Genomic DNA, 19,609 nt, shown 5'->3' with positions numbered 1-19,609 from the left:
CAAGTGTTGTGAGGATAGTGGGATGGACGATTTGACTTTCAGAGTTTAATTTTTTGCTTCGTTTCGCACTACAATCTGACAAAATCGCACACCATTTCATGGTTTAAAACCACGCACGCCGGACTGTCTTTTTTTGTTTTTTTCTTCTACTTTGGGGAGGTTTTGATCAGAGCACTGTGGATCTTTTTTATGATTTTATTGCAGACAGAGCAGCAGAAGTAGGTGGTGAGGTGTTGGGACAAGTTGGAGGAGAGTTTAATGATTTTACGGCCGCAGCTCACAGTGATGATGATTGGGATGATTTGATGAAGGGAGCCAATTGCCTTGCAAGTCTCCAAAAACCAAGCCAGACGGCCCCACTGGCGCACAATGATGAGCCGAAGATATAAATCCAGAAATTATCTGGCCCATTAATTTTCCGGTATGAATTTCGTCTCGTCCCTTGCTTTTTTTTTTTGCTGGTGGTATCTAACATCGATCGGTGTGAGAAAACACACCACACCGAAACGAGGTGCAAGCTTTAAATCATTTTCAACGGTTCTACGCTTTCATCTGTAGTACAATGTTCCCGAAAAATGCTACCGGAAGCTACCATAACAAACAGAGGAAGCAAACAACGCGCGTAAAAGGATTCGGATTCCCCGGGTTCGTCCTAACGACCGTTGGCCCGAGTTTCCAGTTCACTCCACTTGGCATTGGACGTGCGGGCTTTGGGCCAACTGTGGGGACATTATTTTTCACCCAAGCACACATACACCGGGGCGAACCCCGGCGTCACGACGTCACCAAACATCGCCGATGCGTCACCAACAGTTACGGTGTCGGGGCACGAGATGATCTAAACTGGCACCGCATGGCACATGTGTCGTCCTTCACGCTCCTTTTTTTTTGTTCGCCGTCATCGTCGGAGTCAGCTTCCTGACGTTTGGAGCGTGAATTAACCTGAATGAGTGTTTTTGGTATGCACCGAAACCAAGCAGCTGGGTAAAAGTAGATCTCAAGCGTTGAAATTACCACGCCGCAAAGGGATTTTACGCTGTAAAGCTGGCGTTGAAAGAGTATAAACAGACGCCAGAAAACTTCACCTCAATTGCTGCACCAGCAGATCAGAGCAGTTCGCTTCTGCTGTGAAGTTCAAGTTGTAATGTGCCTACCTCACCGAAGCGCGAAGTAAATCGTGAATCGAAAAAAAAAGGTCCGCCAGGAGGTCACGACACGCTTGCACATGCCACAGAATATCCGCGTGTGTGCGTGTCAGGCCCACTCGCAGCCACACAAAATACAAAACAGTCAATCGAGCGAATTTACCGGTGTACCGCGCCGATTGCGTACGAAAAAGGCGAAACCAAACCGTTTCTTGACTGGCTCACCGCCTCACGATTCTCGACTACACGACTCCTCGATGCGAGAGCACAAGAAGCGAAGAAGAAAAAAAAAAACGCTAACGCAACTCCAATAACAACAGCACGAATGAGGCACACGCAACAACAACAAAAACCTTGCGTACCCTTTCGGTGAAGGGGCACCAGCAGCAGCACTTGCACTATAAGACCACTAAAACCGCGTGAGCATCAGCCCAGATGGGGAAAGCAGATCGCTACCTACTGGCAACACTAGCGACGACAGCATGTCTGCCAGATGTCTAGCGATCCCGGGCGGGATAGTTCTCCAAAATGGATCAGAACAGTTTCGATTCTCCCAATCGTTAACAATCCCTAGACACATTCGTACAGTCGATAACACTGACCCACACGCACGGAATTACTGCACACCTAGAGCACGCTCACACAAAAGTGCAACACACCAATGGGATGCAACTCCACGCACGCACAAGCGTATCACGACCACGTACCACGAGGCCACGCGACCTGCGTGATGTCCTCCGCAAAGTGCGTGCCGCGATAAGTTGGGAAGAGAACCAGACCCGGAGATGAAAAGCGCAACAACCACCGCAACACCGTTCTGGTTGAGTGATCAAACGCAACTCTTCTCGCGCGATTCGCAGCGTCGGGCGAGTTGTTGTGTGTTTCTCGGACCACCCGCCGGTGTATCGGTGTCGGAGAATCACGAGTGTCACGAACGAGATGTAAGCGCGCCTGGTGAGTGACTACGGTATCCACTACGAACGACCTACGCGCCAGGTGGTTGAGAGTACACCGAGTCGAGGTTGGTATAGGAATAGTGACCGGGGAAGTACGCATGAGAAACCCGCGTGAGAATGATTCGCTCCATCGTGAGACAGGGTTTCTGAATTTCTGTAACGAGCTAGAGCTGTAACGATGGTCGAATATTCTTAATTATGTCTTCAGTTTTTTGTATGTGCTAGTAGCTTAGGAAACCTTAGCAGAATGACTTCACACAGATTGGTTGCTGTGAGTAATTAAACTAAAAAAATAACCCAACAGTTGACAATTTACATCACGAAAGCAACGATGACTCTAGGATATTTGAGATAGAAAAAGTGTGCTCCATTGGAGGTTCCCTGTATCTGCTTCTTAGCTTAATGGCCTTTCAAGTCATGCCGATATTTGTTTGCCGAGTTTGCTAGACTTATTGATACCACGTAGTTGGATAGTGTACAGTTGAACTCCGGTCCTGCCATGTAAAGACCGTAGCCATTATCGCCTCAATCACCGTCCCACCGCCATGTGTCCGAACAAAATTATTCTGAGTAATGAAGAGCTCATACGCCAGAGTAGACGTAAACGCTCCTATAGATATAGCTTTAGGGGGCGGCCTGGTATATTAGGCAACAGCTGCACCGGTTTTTACACGACAGGAGCGGGGTTCAAATCCCTTCCGGGTCGTCCTTCCGTAACCGTAACTGGATAGTCAGTAACTGGACGGCATACGATACTCGGTCCTGCTGTATGAAGACTGGCGCTCTTAGCATCTCGGCCGTCGGGCCGTGCCAATTGCAAGAATAACAAAATCTGGATTCTGGATGTTCCAACCACCGACAGGGTCTTTTCTTAGTAATCAACTCTTACTTTACATGCATCACAATTAATGCCACCAAAGCCCTCCCCTAGCAGTCCAAACAAACCCTGTAACCATAAAATATTCCCCCCCGCCGATGTAAAAAGTGGGAGAAAACCCACCCTTTACGAGAGTGAGATCCAACCTAGTCGAGAGCGTAGCGCGCGATCGGTAACGACTTCAAATCAAACCATATGTTGCTACTGTTAACATTTCCTCCTTCAACACCGCTAAGCTCCATCCCATCTCCGGTGCGACTTCGAGCACCGTTACATGCTGATATTGATGATAAGATTGCGCACACCCATTCGATAACATTAACTTACATCGAGCCGACGAAACAATGTTGCCTTACAACAACCCCGGCCGCTTATTCGCTGCACATGCGTTTTTCGAAGTTGATCCGAACGGCCGCTTGGAACTCAGGCGCTCATGCTCTCGAGCTCAACGCCGGCAGCGAGCTATTACACGGGTCCGCTCGTGGAAACGCACGAAACATCACATGGCATAGCCGAGCCAGCCGATGGATGGCATTGTTGCCCCACATCCCGTCGTGATGCCGGGTTTTGGCTCTTTGATGTTACCACGACCACGCGGTCGTCTTTTCCGTTCTCTTTTTGTTTTATCGCATCCCGCACGCTAAACTTTTACGCTTATCATGTCCCGTTTCCCGGTGAGCAACGGTGAGACGAGAAACCTTCATTCAGCGGCATCAACGGCAAAAGATGACAAGGGATACGGAGGATTTTTCGTGTGGTTTTTTTTTTTTTGTTTTCGAAAAGGCCACCGTAGTTCATTCATTCATGTTCACAGAGAAATCGTTACAAAGTTTGAAGGATTTCTCGAACTGGAGCATGGCGGTACACGCTCGCTCGCGTCACGATCTCGGACCAGCACACGAAAAGTAGGTTAAATCCGCTTCCTACTCATTGGATGATAATGAGATAACATCAAGGTACGCTCGGTACGAGGTGGACCTGAAGCAGAGCTAGATATAAATCGTTTGAAAATTGGTGCTATAAACTGTCCAGCTGGCGGAACTTCCCCATTGTCAAAGCTCTACTTAAGATGACCTTCACACTTTACACGAAGATTCCACATTAAAATCCTCTAGGTTGCGAAATTCAAAGCTATCACGTACCACGCGGGATCCTTTCATGGTCATATGCTGTAGTATCCTTGCTAGAAGGAACTTTGCGTGACCCAGCAGGGGTAACTTGACTGCGTTTGAACAAACGAATCGCGTAACTCCGATTCCACTACTTCTGGGGGCCGCAATACCTTGGAAGCCTACAACCTTCACCATGACGAGAGTCCGAGAGTCGATCGTGACCGATGAGGAACGCGGCGAGGAGGGGGAGGGGAGGGAGTGAACTTGGGTGACTTCCTTTCACTCAAAACTTCGTCTTCATTCAAACATTCAGCTTCAGCTGTCGCCGAGTTAAGTAGCGACCGCAATATCACATGCAGCGGGTATACGGTAGGCCCTCTAGCTGAAGTGTTGTGGATTTTGGCAGTGGACGCTCTACCTCTACGATGAGTGCCACTTGCGAGGGGGGAAATTACGGACACAGCAAAAACTCTACACAATTGGTACCGAAACTGTGTGGAATCGATTGGATTGGGAGTTTTTGCAAGTAAAAAATAAATAAACCCCCTTTGTGCCGAGTGAGTGAGAGCGAGTGAAAGAGCAAAAACCCCCCTCGGCAGGTCCATAAAAAAGTGGCAGGGTCTCCTTAGGTAACCAGTTTGCAAACCCTTTCCTGCGCCTGCTACACGCTTGCTTACCTTGTCACCTGCCGGCGTCCCAAGATCACCGGTTTGTCGACACCGGCACTGGGTAACTTCTTGACTTCATGAATTTTTATGTCATTACATCGATTACGTAATGTGGAACCACCGTAAGCACAGCGGCTAACGACATCCACCCGGCCAGAGTAGCGTTCGATCAGCTCGTGCAGCAATGTTCGATCGGTAGTTGGGAGAGCTAAAGCATTCTGGATTCCGAAGTTCAATCACGATGTCTCCCGGAGTCGCAAGCACCTTTTGACGTAACCGTGTGGTCCCATTCGATACCACCGACTCGTTCTCCTGCTGCCGTCATTCCCATTTTCTAACCGTCCCACCGAACCACCGAAGGGGAAGAGCGGTATCAAGGCAAAATCGAAAGAAATCGAAACAACAACCGCGACTTATCTGCCACTTAAATCACGTACCGCGTGCGTAGCGAATCGCAAAGGCCCCACACGAACGCTTGGCCGTCGCAACGGTTGCGCACCTTCTTCGCGATTCTCGATCACCGATCGCCCACTATAGGGAACGTTTGCCTTCGTACCGCATAATGCCGTCTCCGTCCCCACAGTTTGACGAGTTCAAACCGTCGTCCCGGTTCAAGAACTCCTCCTTCATCCGGTACAGCAGCAGCAGCAGCAGCAAACGTGCGAATTTTCATTGACAACTTTCAATGCGTCTAACCTCACGCCATACCGATCGATCCGATGAGTAATGTGCAACGACCGATAGGTGAGTCGACACTGCACCAGCATACGCGTCTGTATGCCTGATGGATGGGGAGGTTGTGTGGACTATTGGAAGGGCATAACTTGAATTCTATTAATTTGTTCGTTCGGTTGCATTCGTATGAGTAATTACGAATACGATCGTATGCCCTGGGTCGGGTGTAAAGAAATGATGAATGGTGATGAATCAATTAATTTGTATCATTATGGACAAGCAGACAGCTTGTTAGTTTCAACTTTCGCGTTATTATAGTGGCTATCAAGGCTTTTATTTTTAGGGGTTTTTGTATCCAGCCAGGAACATACATTTAGAAACTGGGTTTCTTAGACAAGAGGGCTCTCAAAACTCTTTGAGAATCTTAAACGACGTTGCTCTTTCTTCTTTTTCTTCTCTTTCTGATGGTCGGTAAAGCAGTACATCTGCCTACTAGTTAGGTGCATGGAGGCGGCTGTCTACTAAACTATGGGCGGAGTTGGCTGCCACCAGGGACCTACCCGGGCAGAGGGGCCTCGCCGGACATGAGAGCTTCGAAGGGTGGTTGACTTCTCCCCAAATGGATGGGATTGGTTAGGGTGTTCCCCAAAAGGCTATGCTGCACACCCCGATCGGAAAAAAAATGAGAGAGCTATCGCTGATTTTCCATGGATTAAGGGGGTCCCAGAGACTCTCGGAAAAATCCACCGGCTGCATTCCAGTGAAAAATTGGCGATAACTCGCTCATTTAAGATCCGATCGGGGCGTTTAACACACTGTTGGATGCGTCTTTTCACCACGCATCTTTTTGCCCGGTACTCCATCCCGATTCCTCCACCCTCTGTCGAGTTATTCCACAAAAAACAATCCGTCTTGGTTCTCTAGACAGAAATCTTGCATGCTTTCCCCAATACCTTTCCAACTATAGCCTTATGAGAACGACGACAATATGCGAAAAAATCGGAATTCTGTTTTTGCCGTATGTTGGTGATTGTAGCCTTGGAAACGGATGGATTGGGTCATTCCGCAGGACTCACTCAAGCTTGCGAGGTGCACAAAAGGGGAATAGTGTAGCACAATACTTTCAGGTCGATCTGTTTTCCGTGAGATCTGCGTATGGCATTAGGCTAATTTAAATTAAAATTAAATGCTGGTAAATTTGCACAGCATACCGATCATGTTACGCAATGTGTCATCTTATTTGTAAATCAATTCTCATCGCTTTTTTGTAGCAGAATGACTTTGCTTTTATTACAACAGAATAATGATGACATCCTCACGCGACTCTAACTGAGCACGATACATGTCGACCGGTTTTGCGGTTTTGACTGTAGAAAAACTTCCCCTGAAAACACCCGAAAATTCCATTACTCGCCAAAAAATGAATTTGTAAGCGCGTTCCCCTCAGGGGATTCGGATTTCGTTTCAAATGTACACACGATTAAGCTGGCTCGAAGCTCGAACCAAGCGATTCTCCGCTTCAGTAATCATCGCCGCGCGAAACGACTTCCTTGCAGGTGGGTCGCAGCATAATCGTATGCTCGTACTGTGCCGTAAAGCTGCCCTTCACATCACACAGCGGTGGGTACGCTTCCACGATGCCCTTGTCGCACAGATCCTTCAGCGCCATCTGATACTTCGTGGCACCTGCCCGATCCAGCCAGCGCTTGCAGAACGCGAGCGTGCCGAAGTTGCGATTAATCAGACCCAACAGCTGCTTGGACGATTGGAGTCGCAGAGGCATTTTCGGCGCGTCAAAATCCTTCATGTAGTGCGAACAGTCCATATCGTCGTGCACCAGACCACGGCCGGTCGAGCCGAACGTTTCGATTGCGTAGAATTCGTTCTCCTCCATGCGTGTCGTTTCACCGCCCTTTACGATCGGTACCGTCTTGCCGGCATGGATCCGGTACGGACTGATCGAGTGACCGTTCAGATTGCGGATGGCTTTCACCTGGTACGTCTTTCCGTCCAGTTCCACCTCGTACGATTCCATCACCTCCTGGATGGCCGCACCGATATCGCACAGCCTCACATCAATACCGGCCTCCCGGATGCCCGTTTCCGTCGCTTCCTTAACCGCCTCCAGCAGCTTGTCGTACTTCGGGTTGAACGACAGCGTGAACGCACAATCAATTATGCGTCCTTTGATGTGGGTTCCGAAATCGATCTTCGTGACATCGTCGTACAGCAGCACTGTCGGATCGCCAGCATTCGGCGTGTAATGCGCGGCACAGTGATTTCTCGAACATCCAGTCGGGAAAGCAAGCCCAGCCTGGAGTCCATTTTCCCCGATCAAACGACGGGCCGTATTTTCCAGCTCCTCACAGATCTCGATCATCGTCATGCCCGGTTTCACCCACTTCTGTATGTACTGACGCGTTTGCCTGTGTGCTTCCGCGGCCTGCCTTAGCTCGTTGTAAATGTCCAGATGCATCCGATCGAGCGCTCGCTTCTCTTCGTTCGTGAATCGATCCTTGGCCGTGGTCGAATCCGGATACTGCATGATCTGTCCCTCGGGGAACTTTCCATCGGCAAACTGTTCCGCGATCGGAACCGACGGTGCAACGAGCGCATTTGCCGCTGGCTTCTTCTTGTTGCGCTTCTTTCGCTTTTTCTTACCATCGGCTCCGGTTGCACCATCTTCTTCCTCCTCGTCGCCATCCTCCTCCTCTTCACCACCTTCTTCTTTTGTTTGACCTTTAGCTGCTGCTTCGGCTGCTTTCTGGCTCTTGGCTTGCTCCTTGGCAGCTTTCTGAGCCGCCGCTAGCTTCTTGCGGTCCTCAGCTTGCCGTTCGGCTATCGCTTCGCGCAATACATCATCATCTTCCAGATCGGCAGCTGCAATACAAAGAAAAATGGATAATGTGAACCGGTGCGATCTCGGAGCATCCAACTTCCTTCGGGACAAAAACAAATCGATCCTAACACTTAACCTCAAACTTTGCGCACAAACACAAAAACGTTTGCTTGCTTGATTGTTTGTAACATTTGTTTTGTTTGCATCGTTTTGCAATTATGAAAAAGTGAATCACAGTTTCGAGGCCGTTTCCGCCCTTCCTTTCCTTCTGCATCTTCCAAACACCATGAATCCCCTTGCTAATCCATGCGTGCCGCTTACCTGTTTTCTTCGGTTTCTTAGAGCGCTTTTTCTTCTTCTTTCCGGCGGGCACGTTTTCATCCGGCACTTCCTCGTCAACATCGTCCTTATCGTCGACGTTTTCCGCTTCCGGCTCAACAGCTTTCGGTTTTGTTTCGACGGACGCCATTCCACGCGGGTTTTTCTATCGGTTTTGCGTTTCCTCGTTCTTTTGCTCTTGTTTTGCAATAATAGCTGCTGTCATACGGTAAAGCGGTTGTGTGTGTGTGCAGAAGTGATTTGCTGTCATTTCGTTCGAGGCGTTCATTACGAACGGTTAAGTGCTTGAGATTGGAATGAGATGTTGAAATTCCGTTTGAGTTTTAGAAAATGAATAATAAAACATTGCCGGTAAATCCTTATTAATTGGTTTTTTGAATGGGACAACTGATGAAAAATGTTTTAAAAAATCAAAGACTGTTTCTTTTCAACCATAAATGGATTTTTTCTTCAACGGAAGGAATACAAACAAACGGCAAAATGCGTTTTATCGTTTTGCTGTCAAAGTTGTGTTTTGCAAGCTTTATTGTGATATGCACTGTCCAAAACAGCGTCATAAACATTGGGAGCGCAAAATTTATTGGCTGTGAGTCCAATATACTTTCCTGCGGTGTTAGAGTTATATGTATGTTTAAATGCAAAACGAAATGGGTAAGTGCATTAATCCTTGACGAAGGAAAGTCTGTGAATCGCATACTCTACACGATTCTTCACTCTTCTTGCAGATCCTAGCCAGTCGGAAGATTCAGGAGGTGAGCAAGTGTTCAAGGTAGGTCCACTCCTCCGCGAACAGGACCGGTTTCTTCCCATTGCCAACATTACGAAAATCATGAAGCAATCCATACCGTCGAATGGTAAAATTGCCAAAGAAGCACGAGAATGCATCCAGGAGTGTGTTTCCGAGTTTATATCGTTCATCACGTCCGAGGCAAGCGATCGATGTCACATGGAGAAGAGGAAGACGATCAACGGGGAGGACATCTTATGTGCCATGTATGCGCTTGGTTTCGATGACTACATTGAGCCGCTAAAGCTTTACCTGAGCAAGTATAAGGATGTAAGTATCGGAAATTACGTGAATCTTTGACAAAGTTAACGCTTCCGGAGCGTTGGATTGATTCTCGCTGCAACGTGTCCTCTTTCTAGAACATGCTGACCGAACGCATTACGGATCCGTCCTACGATCCATCACAAATGGGAGAATCGAGTCAACAAGCATCCGGTAAGTTTTTGTTTCTTTAAAACCACCGATAGGGCAATAAATTCTAATTCCCCTCCTCGTACCTTATTTACATGCGTCAGAATCTTTAACGGCTCAAGTACTTCCGACCGTCATCGACAATACGGAGATCATTTATCAGACTGAGGGTAACACACTTTACTTCAAGAACGAACCGTACGAGCAGATGTGATGTGTTAATATAAGCGTCAGGTTAGCAACCTATTACCTTATCCTATGTTTAGATGCTTCTTTATTTCCAATAAATGATCACGATTCGCCATTTGGATCTTATAAACCTCCTCTAATTGTGCCTCTTGTCGATGCTGGATCTCGGTAAGCGTATCTATCTTGGCGCATAATCTTTCGATCAGTGCAGTAAGCCCATCCGCTGCCCCAATCACCGGTGATTCTGTTACTCTTTCGATGGTAAACGATACGGAGCTTATTGGTGGCTCTTCGATGACAGTTTCCGATGAATCCTGGTCTTCTTCGATGAGTGATTCGAGTATTTCCTCCTTAATTACGTCCATTTCTTCTACGTCGTCTAATTTTTCAATTTTTGGAGGAGCTTCTACAATTTGTTTCACCATCCGAAAGAAAGTGCCTTGACTGTTGGGATTGGCAAGGTATGCCTTGTGCAGTAAATTCCATTTGCTTTTACAGTGTGCCGGTGATGCTTGTATTTCATGTTCGCTCAACTTTTCCGATACGACGTTCCACAGTTCTTCGTCATCAATTGCATTGAATGATTGAAGCAATGTTGATTCGTAGATTTTTAGCAACAGAAGCACTTCGTCGCGCTTCCACATTTTTGGAGTTAATTTCGGATGAAATTTGGCCATTTTTGCGAAAGGAGATGGGTTATCCTAAAAAATAGAATGTTTTTAGTGGCAAATCTCATTTGCAGCATATAATTAAGCGTTTTATTACCTGATTTTCCTGCATTTCGGAACTGGTTTCGTATGGGACGCGGATGAAAATCGTTTGTTTACATTTCAACTCAAATATTGTGACAATTATATTGTAGCGCCACGTAGCGGAAATACATCGAAGCATTATGCGCCGTACGAGAAGTATTATTTTGAATTATTTTCAAATTTACCGTTTTTGTATGTAAAGCACAACAGTAAACTTTTCTCTCTGCCTAGAAAACGTATAAAAATAAATGCAAAGCACGCAGCATTTTCCTTTAGAATCAGTTTATTTTTATTCTATATATGCTTTGTAATGAGAATGATATATAGGTATATATATAAAATCAAATCTATATATGTATAATAGTTAACAAAAAAGTTGTTTTTTTGTCTTTTCATTGTTATTTATGTCGCGTTATTTCATTGATTTTTTCCCTCATTTTTGTTTGGTTTTGTTTGCTAGGTTTGTTCATTCAGTTTTCTGTTCTGTCCCGTTTGTGTTTCTTTTTTTGTGGGGGTGTTTCTTTTCTCATTCTTTCTTATTAGTTTTAAAAACGCGACAGCAAACGCAACATACTACGCCTGAAGATTCCCATTTGTCAACAATTAATTACTTCAGTATATAACTCTTGCTATCGTCTCTTCCGATACTTAACTTGTGTGTTTCGCCCCTTAACCCATCGCTGCATTTTTTATGTCGTGTATGGGTGTGTGTAGTGTAGTGTGATGATTGTGTACGTGTGTTTTAATGTCCTTTGGGTGCCTTTTGCGTTTCTTTTACTATTTTCCAACCCATGGCCCGTTAGTATGATAGCTACGCAAAACGTGATCGCGATCCTAGTTTAGATTGTGTATTTTAAAAATTTATACATACAGCTGAAATGTTTTACTACAACTTTCAATTGGTTTTGCTCATACTTAGCATTATTTTATGGGTGTGTGTGTTTGTTTGTATTATTTTGTCCGCAGCAATTGCCTCTCTCTTTTCGTGACGAATTCACACACAAAACTGCGCTCTAGCTCCGATCGTAATGCATTTTTTGTCTCAGTTTTGCATGGTTGAGGTTTAAATGGGTAAGAAATCATATGGAAGTTTTTTTGCACCAACTGATAAGAAAAATAACCTCAAAAGTTATTAAAATTAATTACACAAATAATATCGCGAACGGTTCACGAGCTAAGGCGATACAGTGAGCCAATATTGTAAAATAAAAAAAGAAGTATTTTCCAATCCAAATAACATTATTTTAAAAACATAATCTTAAGCCATCCATTGTATCATGAACTCTCCTCAAAGGAAGCAATCCGTTCTTAACGATTAAATTACTTCAACCCCTTAGCCTTACGCCCATTCTAACCGGCGCCATCCTTCCCTGTCTACATGCATTTTTTGTATGTTGCTACATGAGTTTTTGTTTAACATGTTAAAAAATTGAATTGCTACGGTTTTTGCTGCTGTTTCTTTTATTTATTATTAAGAGCATTAGATTAGGTTTTGCTGTTCCTTCCTCGTACGGCCATATGCAATCCTGCAGTGTTCCATTATTTATTAACTATCTGTTATACTTTACTTATTGCTTTGTTTTGGGAAACATAACCTAGCTTAATGGAATGGCATTAAGTATAAAAAAATTGAAAATAAAATACAATTAAATAAACTTGAAACTAATGTAGTGAGAGCAGTAAATGCAACACAAACGGAGCCAACATGCGGTATTCACAACAAACTCAGGACTCTTGCTCTTGTGTGCTACCCAATCAATATCTACAAATCAGAGAGATTTAACATCTTAGCTTAATGTCAGGCCAACTCGAACTTTCCACACACTGACACACATACACTCACACACACACTCACATACACACGCACGCTTGCTGCTGCCTGTTTGAGTTGTTTCGGCTGACTCGAAACGACTAATGTACTACCAGCTTCATCTTCATGTCCGCCATATTGGAACCGCACCATGAACAACTTATCCAACGGTATGGTTTTAGCAGCTTTACTTTATTTTTAATTTTTGCATTTGTGTATGTGTGTCTGTGTGTGTGTGTGTGTATGTAGTGTTGTGCTTTTTTTAAATGTATGTATGTTTGCAGAACATGCGTTCATGGTAAACTTGGAAGTCTAAAAGCGTTTGGTTGGTTTTTTTTTGTTTTTAGTATGTCTTTATCTCATGTTTGCTGTCGCGTCGGTTCTATACTCCGCAGCGCTTTGTATGTATCCTCTCCAACACTGAACGCTCTTGTTAGCCTGTTTTCTGTGTTTCGCGCCTCTCCAATAACTCTATAACTGCCCATTCACAGGTCCTCTATTAGTAACAATACGCGTGTGTAAGTTAAGTTTGCCCAAAGAAATCGCTAGAGCCTCACTGGCTAGAGCCTGGACTGGAATACGATCCAATCTCTGGTGCTTGTTTGGTGGCATGATAAAAATGGATCTCGAGTAATCGTGGCAAGAGTAGCAGCAGTCCACCTCTGCAGACGGCACTGTCCAGTCACGCACGTTTTCCTTTACGGGTTAAGCGATCGGATACTATACAATGATACGTTTAATGGTACAAAAATGAACCTATGTAACAAGTAATGCTCAATACGATGCTTTCTTTTGCTTTGGACTCGGTTTTTTTTCGCTTTCCCTGTGAGGCATTTCAATAACGTGAACTGTCCACAGAGCCTTGACTTCAAACACTGGAGTACACGCTAACTAACTAACTGCAGACTTAACCGAAACTCCACCAATAAACACAATCTGTGAAAGAAACGTTCGCAACCGAGAACTGAATTAACAACAACACCTAATATATATATTACGCTCCTAAGGTGGCCTTCACCATCCATCCAAGATGGCAGACGTCTGGCTAACCTCTGCTTCTACATCATTCAATCAAAAACCAAAACTATCACATCTGAAAATGGTGACGAGGTTTGCTGTTTTACAATGTTTTGCTTTGTTTGTTTGTTTGTGTGTGTGTGTGTGTGCGTTACGCTTAAAAAACTACCAAAAAACCAATGCAACAATGTGTACTGTTTGTTCGTCGCCATCTTATCGATTCTTGCTTGCTTGCTTACTGGCCTCTTTTTTCACATCTCTTTTAATCTCTCTCCTGTTACTTTCGTTTGTTCTTGCATTACGTTCCATTGCGTTTTACCTTGTTATGTTTCGTGTTGGTTTGCTCTGTTTGTTTTGTTCTGTTTGTTCTCTCTATGTAAGTTATCTTATTTCCAATACCTTAACGTTAAGGGCTTTTAATGGTAGTGGTTTTTGCACAGTTGTAACGAACGTACATCCCCGTTGACACAATGTACGAACAATGTAAACAATCAAACAAACATCGTCGTCCACTCGCACCCGTCCTTCACCACTTCAGGGCTTTACAGTACGTTCAACAGATAACGAACAATACAATTCGGAATATAGAATAAATGGCAGCAAACTAGATATATATATACACACACACACACACACACTTCCAGCCGTTGGCTGTTGAACGGCTAACGGCACAAGAAATTCTTTGGAGGAAAAAGTGGGCCACACCGGGCTTCGATATTTTCCCAGCTTGAGTTTTCTTTAAGAGTTCGTGTTTTTGTGTCCATTTTTCATTTTCTTCTTTTCGACAGCAATAAAGCAATCCTGGGAGCTCACATGTATGTGTGTGTGTGTGTGTATGTAACAAAGCTAATAAGAAACAACATGCAACAATTGGTAGTTGATGAGCTTTCCATCGTTCCATTCGTGTGTTTTTTTTTGTTGCTTTCATTCGTTTTCCCTTTTCCTGTTTGTGTGTCTCTTCTCTTTTCCTCCGTTTCATCGTCATTTTTTCCCCATTCTCTTTATAGGACTAACCCATAGGACTAACATTTATCATGTTTGCTTACTTGCTACGTGATGTTATATGTTTTGCTGTTGGTTTTATTTGTTTCGCTTCCCGCACTTTTCCCGCTTTTCGTTTGTTTTGCATTCTTTTTTGTTTTGTTTACTTATTTGTTTGTTTCGGTTTTCGAATGAACCCAACCGGCCATTCTTCAAGCGTATATCATTTTATAATGGGTTTATTTTTTTGTTGCGAAAAAACATTTTTATTTTTCTTGTTATTTGTTTCCTTCTTTTCTCCTCTGCTTTCTTTGTTTGTTTAACATTACTTTACTTTTGTTTTATACTACATTCTAACTGCAACGCATATGTGTGTGTGTGTGTGTGTATGTTTTTGTTTTGTTGTCTCATGTGTGAATGTGTAAGTGAGTTTGTGTTATTTATATTTACGCTTGGATTCTTTGCACTTTATAGGTAATGAAAAAACGAATAAAAAAGCCAACCCAATACGCTTAGCACGCTTCCTAAGTATTTCTCATTTTATATGGCAATGTTTTTTGTTTTGTTTTGTTTGTTTGTTTTTTTTTTTTTGCTAAAGTTATGCTCCTCTGCGTAACTGTTTCCTCTCTCCTTATAACGTGTTACTGGCGCCATTTCTTTGCTGTTGTTTTTAACTTCTTTTTCATTATGCAACTTTCTACTGCAACCAAGAGCACACTTGTGTATCAGAGTATTTTAAGGTAGGTATAGGCAAGGAAATATTCTGCTATTCTTGACTGTGTTCTATGTTTTCGTCCAGCCACATCTAGACGTATCTTTGCAATGTATATTTATGTATATTTGTAACGTTTTACACAATGCGGTTTTTGTTTTGGTTGTTGCGGAAATGCGGAAAACTCGTTGGAAAACCTAGAACCACCGAAAAGCAGCGCGGAATTGGGAAACGTTCGCGCGCCCATGAAACGAAAGTATGATACAAATTGACTACGGTTGTCTTCTCCTCTTATCTCTGCGTATTTATTTATATGTACCATCAACAGGCCCAAACACCTATATCGCGGCCATCCTCAAGGATGAGGGCCACTTTGAAGGGTGAACCTTCCCTATCACGATTCATCAAGCCATCAAGGATCGGAACGCTTAAGATGTGGGGAGATAGGGCATTTAAGAGCACAATGTTTGTTTTTCGTGGGCGAAAGGTTCTCTTGTCTTCTTCAAGTGGCGGTATGTGCTTGAGTGAGGTTATGTACTCACACTAGCTTCAAAGTTTGGAATTTGTCGTAGGAAGTTTACACGTTTTGGAGCATGAAAACAGTGTTAGTAGAAGATCTGAAGGCTAGTATTTGTAGTTGTTGCTTTGACGAAGTGCGGAAGTGTAGACATTGGCCGTGATAAGAAATCGACCCGTGTAGTAGGTAAACAAGAGTGCATTCGATTTGAATCTTCGATGAATCTTTGTCGGAGCAGAGGGATCCTTCAAACTTGCATCCTTAGTGACTTCGTTTTTGTTTTGTTTTATTTTTTTTGCACTCACAAAACACGCCATGCAAACAAACCTACATGCATCAAATTTAGTTGCTTCAAAAACCGTGTAATTCCACCGTCTAACATCATATTTGTTTTGTGTGTATTTTTTGCTGTATTTTTTGGACGGGTAAAAATCAACACCACTATCGCACCTCAGCACAAATGCCTGTTGGAAGTCGATGGCTGTGTGCGTGTGGCCGGGCCTCCTACATAGGACCACATTTTTTTTTGCTTCTGTTGCCTTGTCGTGGACGCCAAACATGTTTTTTTTTGTTGCTGTTTTGTCTCATTTACTACTCCCTTTTTCTGAAGCTTTCCTTTCCGTTCCACCGTTTCCTTCCGTTTTGCTGACATGTGTTTTTTCTTTGTTTTGTTTTGGTTTTACTTATTATAACTATACTCGTACGCGCTCTACGCTTTAGCTTCTCTCTTATTGGTTTGTTTATTTTTTGCGCAATTGTGCATTATTTACAGTTTTGTAACCATATTACTGCCTACTAATAATTAGCAAATTGTGTAACGTGAATAACAATTGTTTTTTGCTTTGTTTTTTTTTCTTTGTTTGTTTTGTTTTATCTTATCCTCTTACCTTATGTTGTTTGCTCGGTTTTCGTTTTTGCTGCTGCCCATTTTTGGTTTTGCTTTGTTTGCCGTCCATTCGTTTAGAGTTATACATTCGCAACGTTTGTTCTGCATTTGCACTTTCGTACCTTCCGATCTCAAAAGATGCAATTTTGTTTCTTTTCGTATTTTCAATAGCTCTCTCTAGAAGAACAATAACTGCGTCGAGTAGCGAGAAAAGAGCGCATTGAATTTAACTCAACTGCAGAATGATAAAATGGTGAACCATTATTGTTCTTTCCTTTGTTTTTTTTGTTTTGTTTTGTTTGTCCCTGTACCCTAAACCCATGAAAGCTGCACCAAGGCCATTGCTTCGAATTTTATGTGTGTGTTTTTTTTACTTTTCTTCTACCGCAATACCGTGCTTGTATTGCAAGACGTGTGAAATGCTGAAAACAAAAACGTAACATTAACAACAACAGCATACACGTCTCAACAGATATGTACGATTTCTTTTTGTGTGTATTTTTTGTGTGTGTTTTTCTCCCACTTTCTTAAAGATTTTCTTTTAAGACTCGTAAGACGATTTTTTTCTCTACGCCAAGCAAACGATAACGCAAAACGAGTTAGGCGTTTGCAGAAAGATGCAGAAGATGCAAGTGTCTCACCAGTAACGTTGAAATAGCCTAGCAATTGACCGTTTGCATGCCTTCGTAACGTAAGCCGCAAGTAAGGAACCGGGCTTGGATGGGGATTAAGCTAGTTTACGCAGTGAAATGAAGAGAGTTCTCGAACTGTTGCAGTGTGCCAATTCTTCTGGTAAATGCTCTCTGTCATTCGCTCTCGTTTTTGTATGATTCCCCGCAATATTCTGATGCGGGGCGGACAGCGATCCTGAACGAAATATAATCGTAATTCGATGTTAATGTTTGACTTGCCACTTGACTTGCGTGATGGCTGGCGCCATGATTTGTCTACAACTGGACATTGACAATTATTGCACGTCACACTAGGCAAACTATTGTTCGTTTTCTCTCTCTCTTTTTAACTCTCCTTCTCCTTTTCGCAAACCCTAATCTCCTATTGCACCATGTTTAGCAGCATGATTCGCTTAATAATTTATTTACTACGCAGTGCACTCCACCTTTCCACTCTCTTTTTCTCATGCTTCGTACTTCCTCCTCTTGTTTTCTTTTTCCTGCTCTGCTTCTTTAATAATACAAAATAAAACAAGAAAACCTTTCAAAAATTTGTTAACATTTCATTTTATTATCTTTGTTTTTTGTTTTGTTTTTTTTTTCTTTGTTTGTTTGTTTCATATTATTTAGTATGTTCTTGCCCGATCCCTTCCGGGTAGGGTGAAGCTACACATCGGCGGCCCGTTGCGGGATCGGTTTTTGTGGGAGGGGGTTTTATTTTTGGTTTTTCTTGTTTTTTGCTTTGCTTTGCGTTTGTTTTGTTAATCTATTGGTTTTGCTGCTGCTGCTGCTGCTGCTGCTGCTCTCCAAAAAAGCTACACGAAGGAGCAGTATCCTCAAGCGATTGGTTTGGATGATGAATGATTAAGTAGCTCTGAGGCTTCAAGTGGGTTTCCATTTTAACTGTTCGGTGTTTATCTCGTTTCTTTATGAAAACATGACGTTTGTGGATTTCGTTCGTTCCTGGGGCAGGGAAACTTAATGACGGAAAAACGTACTGATGATGCGTAGTCTGTAACCTGCCAAGGGTCCAATCGATTACTGTAGGGGTGGAGCGTCGTTGAAAGAATTTTGCAAATTGACGCCACATATTTAGAGATAGAAGGAGAATAGTAGCACCTGTCAAAATCACAATCAGCTGTCAAAATCAGTTAGTAGTGTATTCCTCACATCTCACAACAAAATGGTGAACGTTTGGGTTTTTATGTGTGCTTCACTTCATTGTACAAAATGGGATACACACACACACACTCATACAGAAAACGGAGCTTACAATACTTGTGCTCAAACACACACACACACACACGCAGTGCAAAAGCGATCGCTTACCGATCGTTGTACCTGTGTACCATAGTTTGGAGGTCTGTAAGTAGTCTGCCTGATGATCCTCTGGTCTGATGATGGTTTCTGTTCGATGATCCGATACCGATAGCTTCTGCCTCTGCTAGCGTCTGATGCATGGAATCCACTCGACGATGCCGTTCGTTTGAAGAGTTTTTAATTGTCAAAAGTATCAAGTAGTTCATTACTGTACGTAAACATGCTGCTGTTAAAATGTTCTCCAGATGACAGTTATGACTACTGCCACAATTTTCGCTCAAAAGATGGCGTTGTGTGTTTTAGAGATTGTGAAAAATTGTTAAACATGCTAGATCGATTTTTCAGACGCGCGATAGATTTATGATGAAAATACAGATATTTGCATTAAAACCGGTAGTCGTGGTGGCAATAGTAATAGTAGTAGTAGCAATGGTCACTAAGATGCTAGTAAGGAATGCTCAGTAGCGCCTGGTAGTAAAGATGATTTTTTCTATTTCCGAGCACAATCTCGACCGTTTCTCGCGAGACTGTTAAGATTGGGGTTTTGATTGTAATTCTATTGGGTTTAGTATACTCGCTTAGTGTGTTAGTGTGTATGGATTTGTAAATCTAAAGCGCTTCTAGTTTTGGTTCGCTGCGCGAAAGAAGAGTTGTCGATATATTGGGACCTTTCCTACATAAAAACAAAGCTAATGCCGAAGAAAGGGGCAAACGATTAAATGTCTGTCTGTCTGTATGGGTGAGTGTCACATATCCTCTACTCGCGGCTACGATAGTGAGAGAAGAAGGGTGTGCGCGCGCGCAAAAGGGGCCTGTGATGCTTAGAATAGTGGTAATAGTAGTTGTAGGAGTAGTTGTAATAGTAGTAAATAGTAGTAGGGAAGGTAGTAGATTCATAGGTCTAATGTGAAATAACAATGCTCTCAATGGCTTTTGGGGATGCTT

General features: G+C 43.4%; 5 protein-coding genes across 6 annotated transcripts in view; 3 read left to right on the top strand and 2 right to left on the bottom strand.

Annotated features, from left to right (window-relative positions):
• The window catches only part of LOC126564152 (protein PALS2), a 536,462-nt gene that overhangs the window by 120,187 nt on the left and 396,666 nt on the right, over positions 1 to 19,609 (top strand). The gene's annotated exons all lie outside the window — the stretch shown is intronic.
• LOC126564707 (homogentisate 1,2-dioxygenase) overlaps positions 1 to 19,609 on the top strand; it is a 650,355-nt gene that overhangs the window by 335,240 nt on the left and 295,506 nt on the right. The gene's annotated exons all lie outside the window — the stretch shown is intronic.
• LOC126564552 (uncharacterized) lies at positions 6,953 to 8,808 on the bottom strand. Its single transcript, XM_050221630.1, has 2 exons — positions 8,594 to 8,808; positions 6,953 to 8,313 (listed from the first exon to the last, which is right to left on the bottom strand). Exons 1-2 carry the CDS (start codon positions 8,739 to 8,741, stop codon positions 6,953 to 6,955), a joined length of 1,509 nt encoding a protein of 502 aa, XP_050077587.1. The 5' UTR covers positions 8,742 to 8,808.
• LOC126560384 (uncharacterized) lies at positions 9,259 to 10,023 on the top strand. The gene is made up of 4 exons (XM_050216343.1): positions 9,259 to 9,262; positions 9,337 to 9,668; positions 9,758 to 9,833; positions 9,914 to 10,023. Exons 1-4 carry the CDS (start codon positions 9,259 to 9,261, stop codon positions 10,021 to 10,023), a joined length of 522 nt encoding a protein of 173 aa, XP_050072300.1.
• On the bottom strand, positions 10,056 to 10,778 carry LOC126565398 (uncharacterized). Its single transcript, XM_050222572.1, has 2 exons — positions 10,764 to 10,778; positions 10,056 to 10,699 (listed from the first exon to the last, which is right to left on the bottom strand). Exons 1-2 carry the CDS (start codon positions 10,776 to 10,778, stop codon positions 10,061 to 10,063), a joined length of 654 nt encoding a protein of 217 aa, XP_050078529.1. The 3' UTR covers positions 10,056 to 10,060.

Source organism: Anopheles maculipalpis, chromosome 3RL (assembly GCF_943734695.1).
Source record: "Anopheles maculipalpis chromosome 3RL, idAnoMacuDA_375_x, whole genome shotgun sequence".
Taxonomy (NCBI): Eukaryota; Metazoa; Arthropoda; class Insecta; order Diptera; family Culicidae; genus Anopheles; species Anopheles maculipalpis.
Note: the sequence above shows the minus strand (reverse complement) of the source record. Positions and strands in the feature narration are given on the sequence as shown.

Coding starts and splice junctions, on each gene's coding strand:
- LOC126560384 (XM_050216343.1), top strand. Junction 9,669..9,757: donor ACCTGAGCAAGTATAAGGAT/GTAAGTATCGGA, acceptor TCCTCTTTCTAG/AACATGCTGACCGAACGCAT. Junction 9,834..9,913: donor ATCGAGTCAACAAGCATCCG/GTAAGTTTTTGT, acceptor TACATGCGTCAG/AATCTTTAACGGCTCAAGTA.
- LOC126564552 (XM_050221630.1), bottom strand. CDS start 8,741: ATGGCGTCCGTCGAAACAAAACCGAAAGCTGTTGAGCCGGAAGCGGAA. Junction 8,314..8,593: donor TAAGAAACCGAAGAAAACAG/GTAAGCGGCACG, acceptor TTTGTATTGCAG/CTGCCGATCTGGAAGATGAT.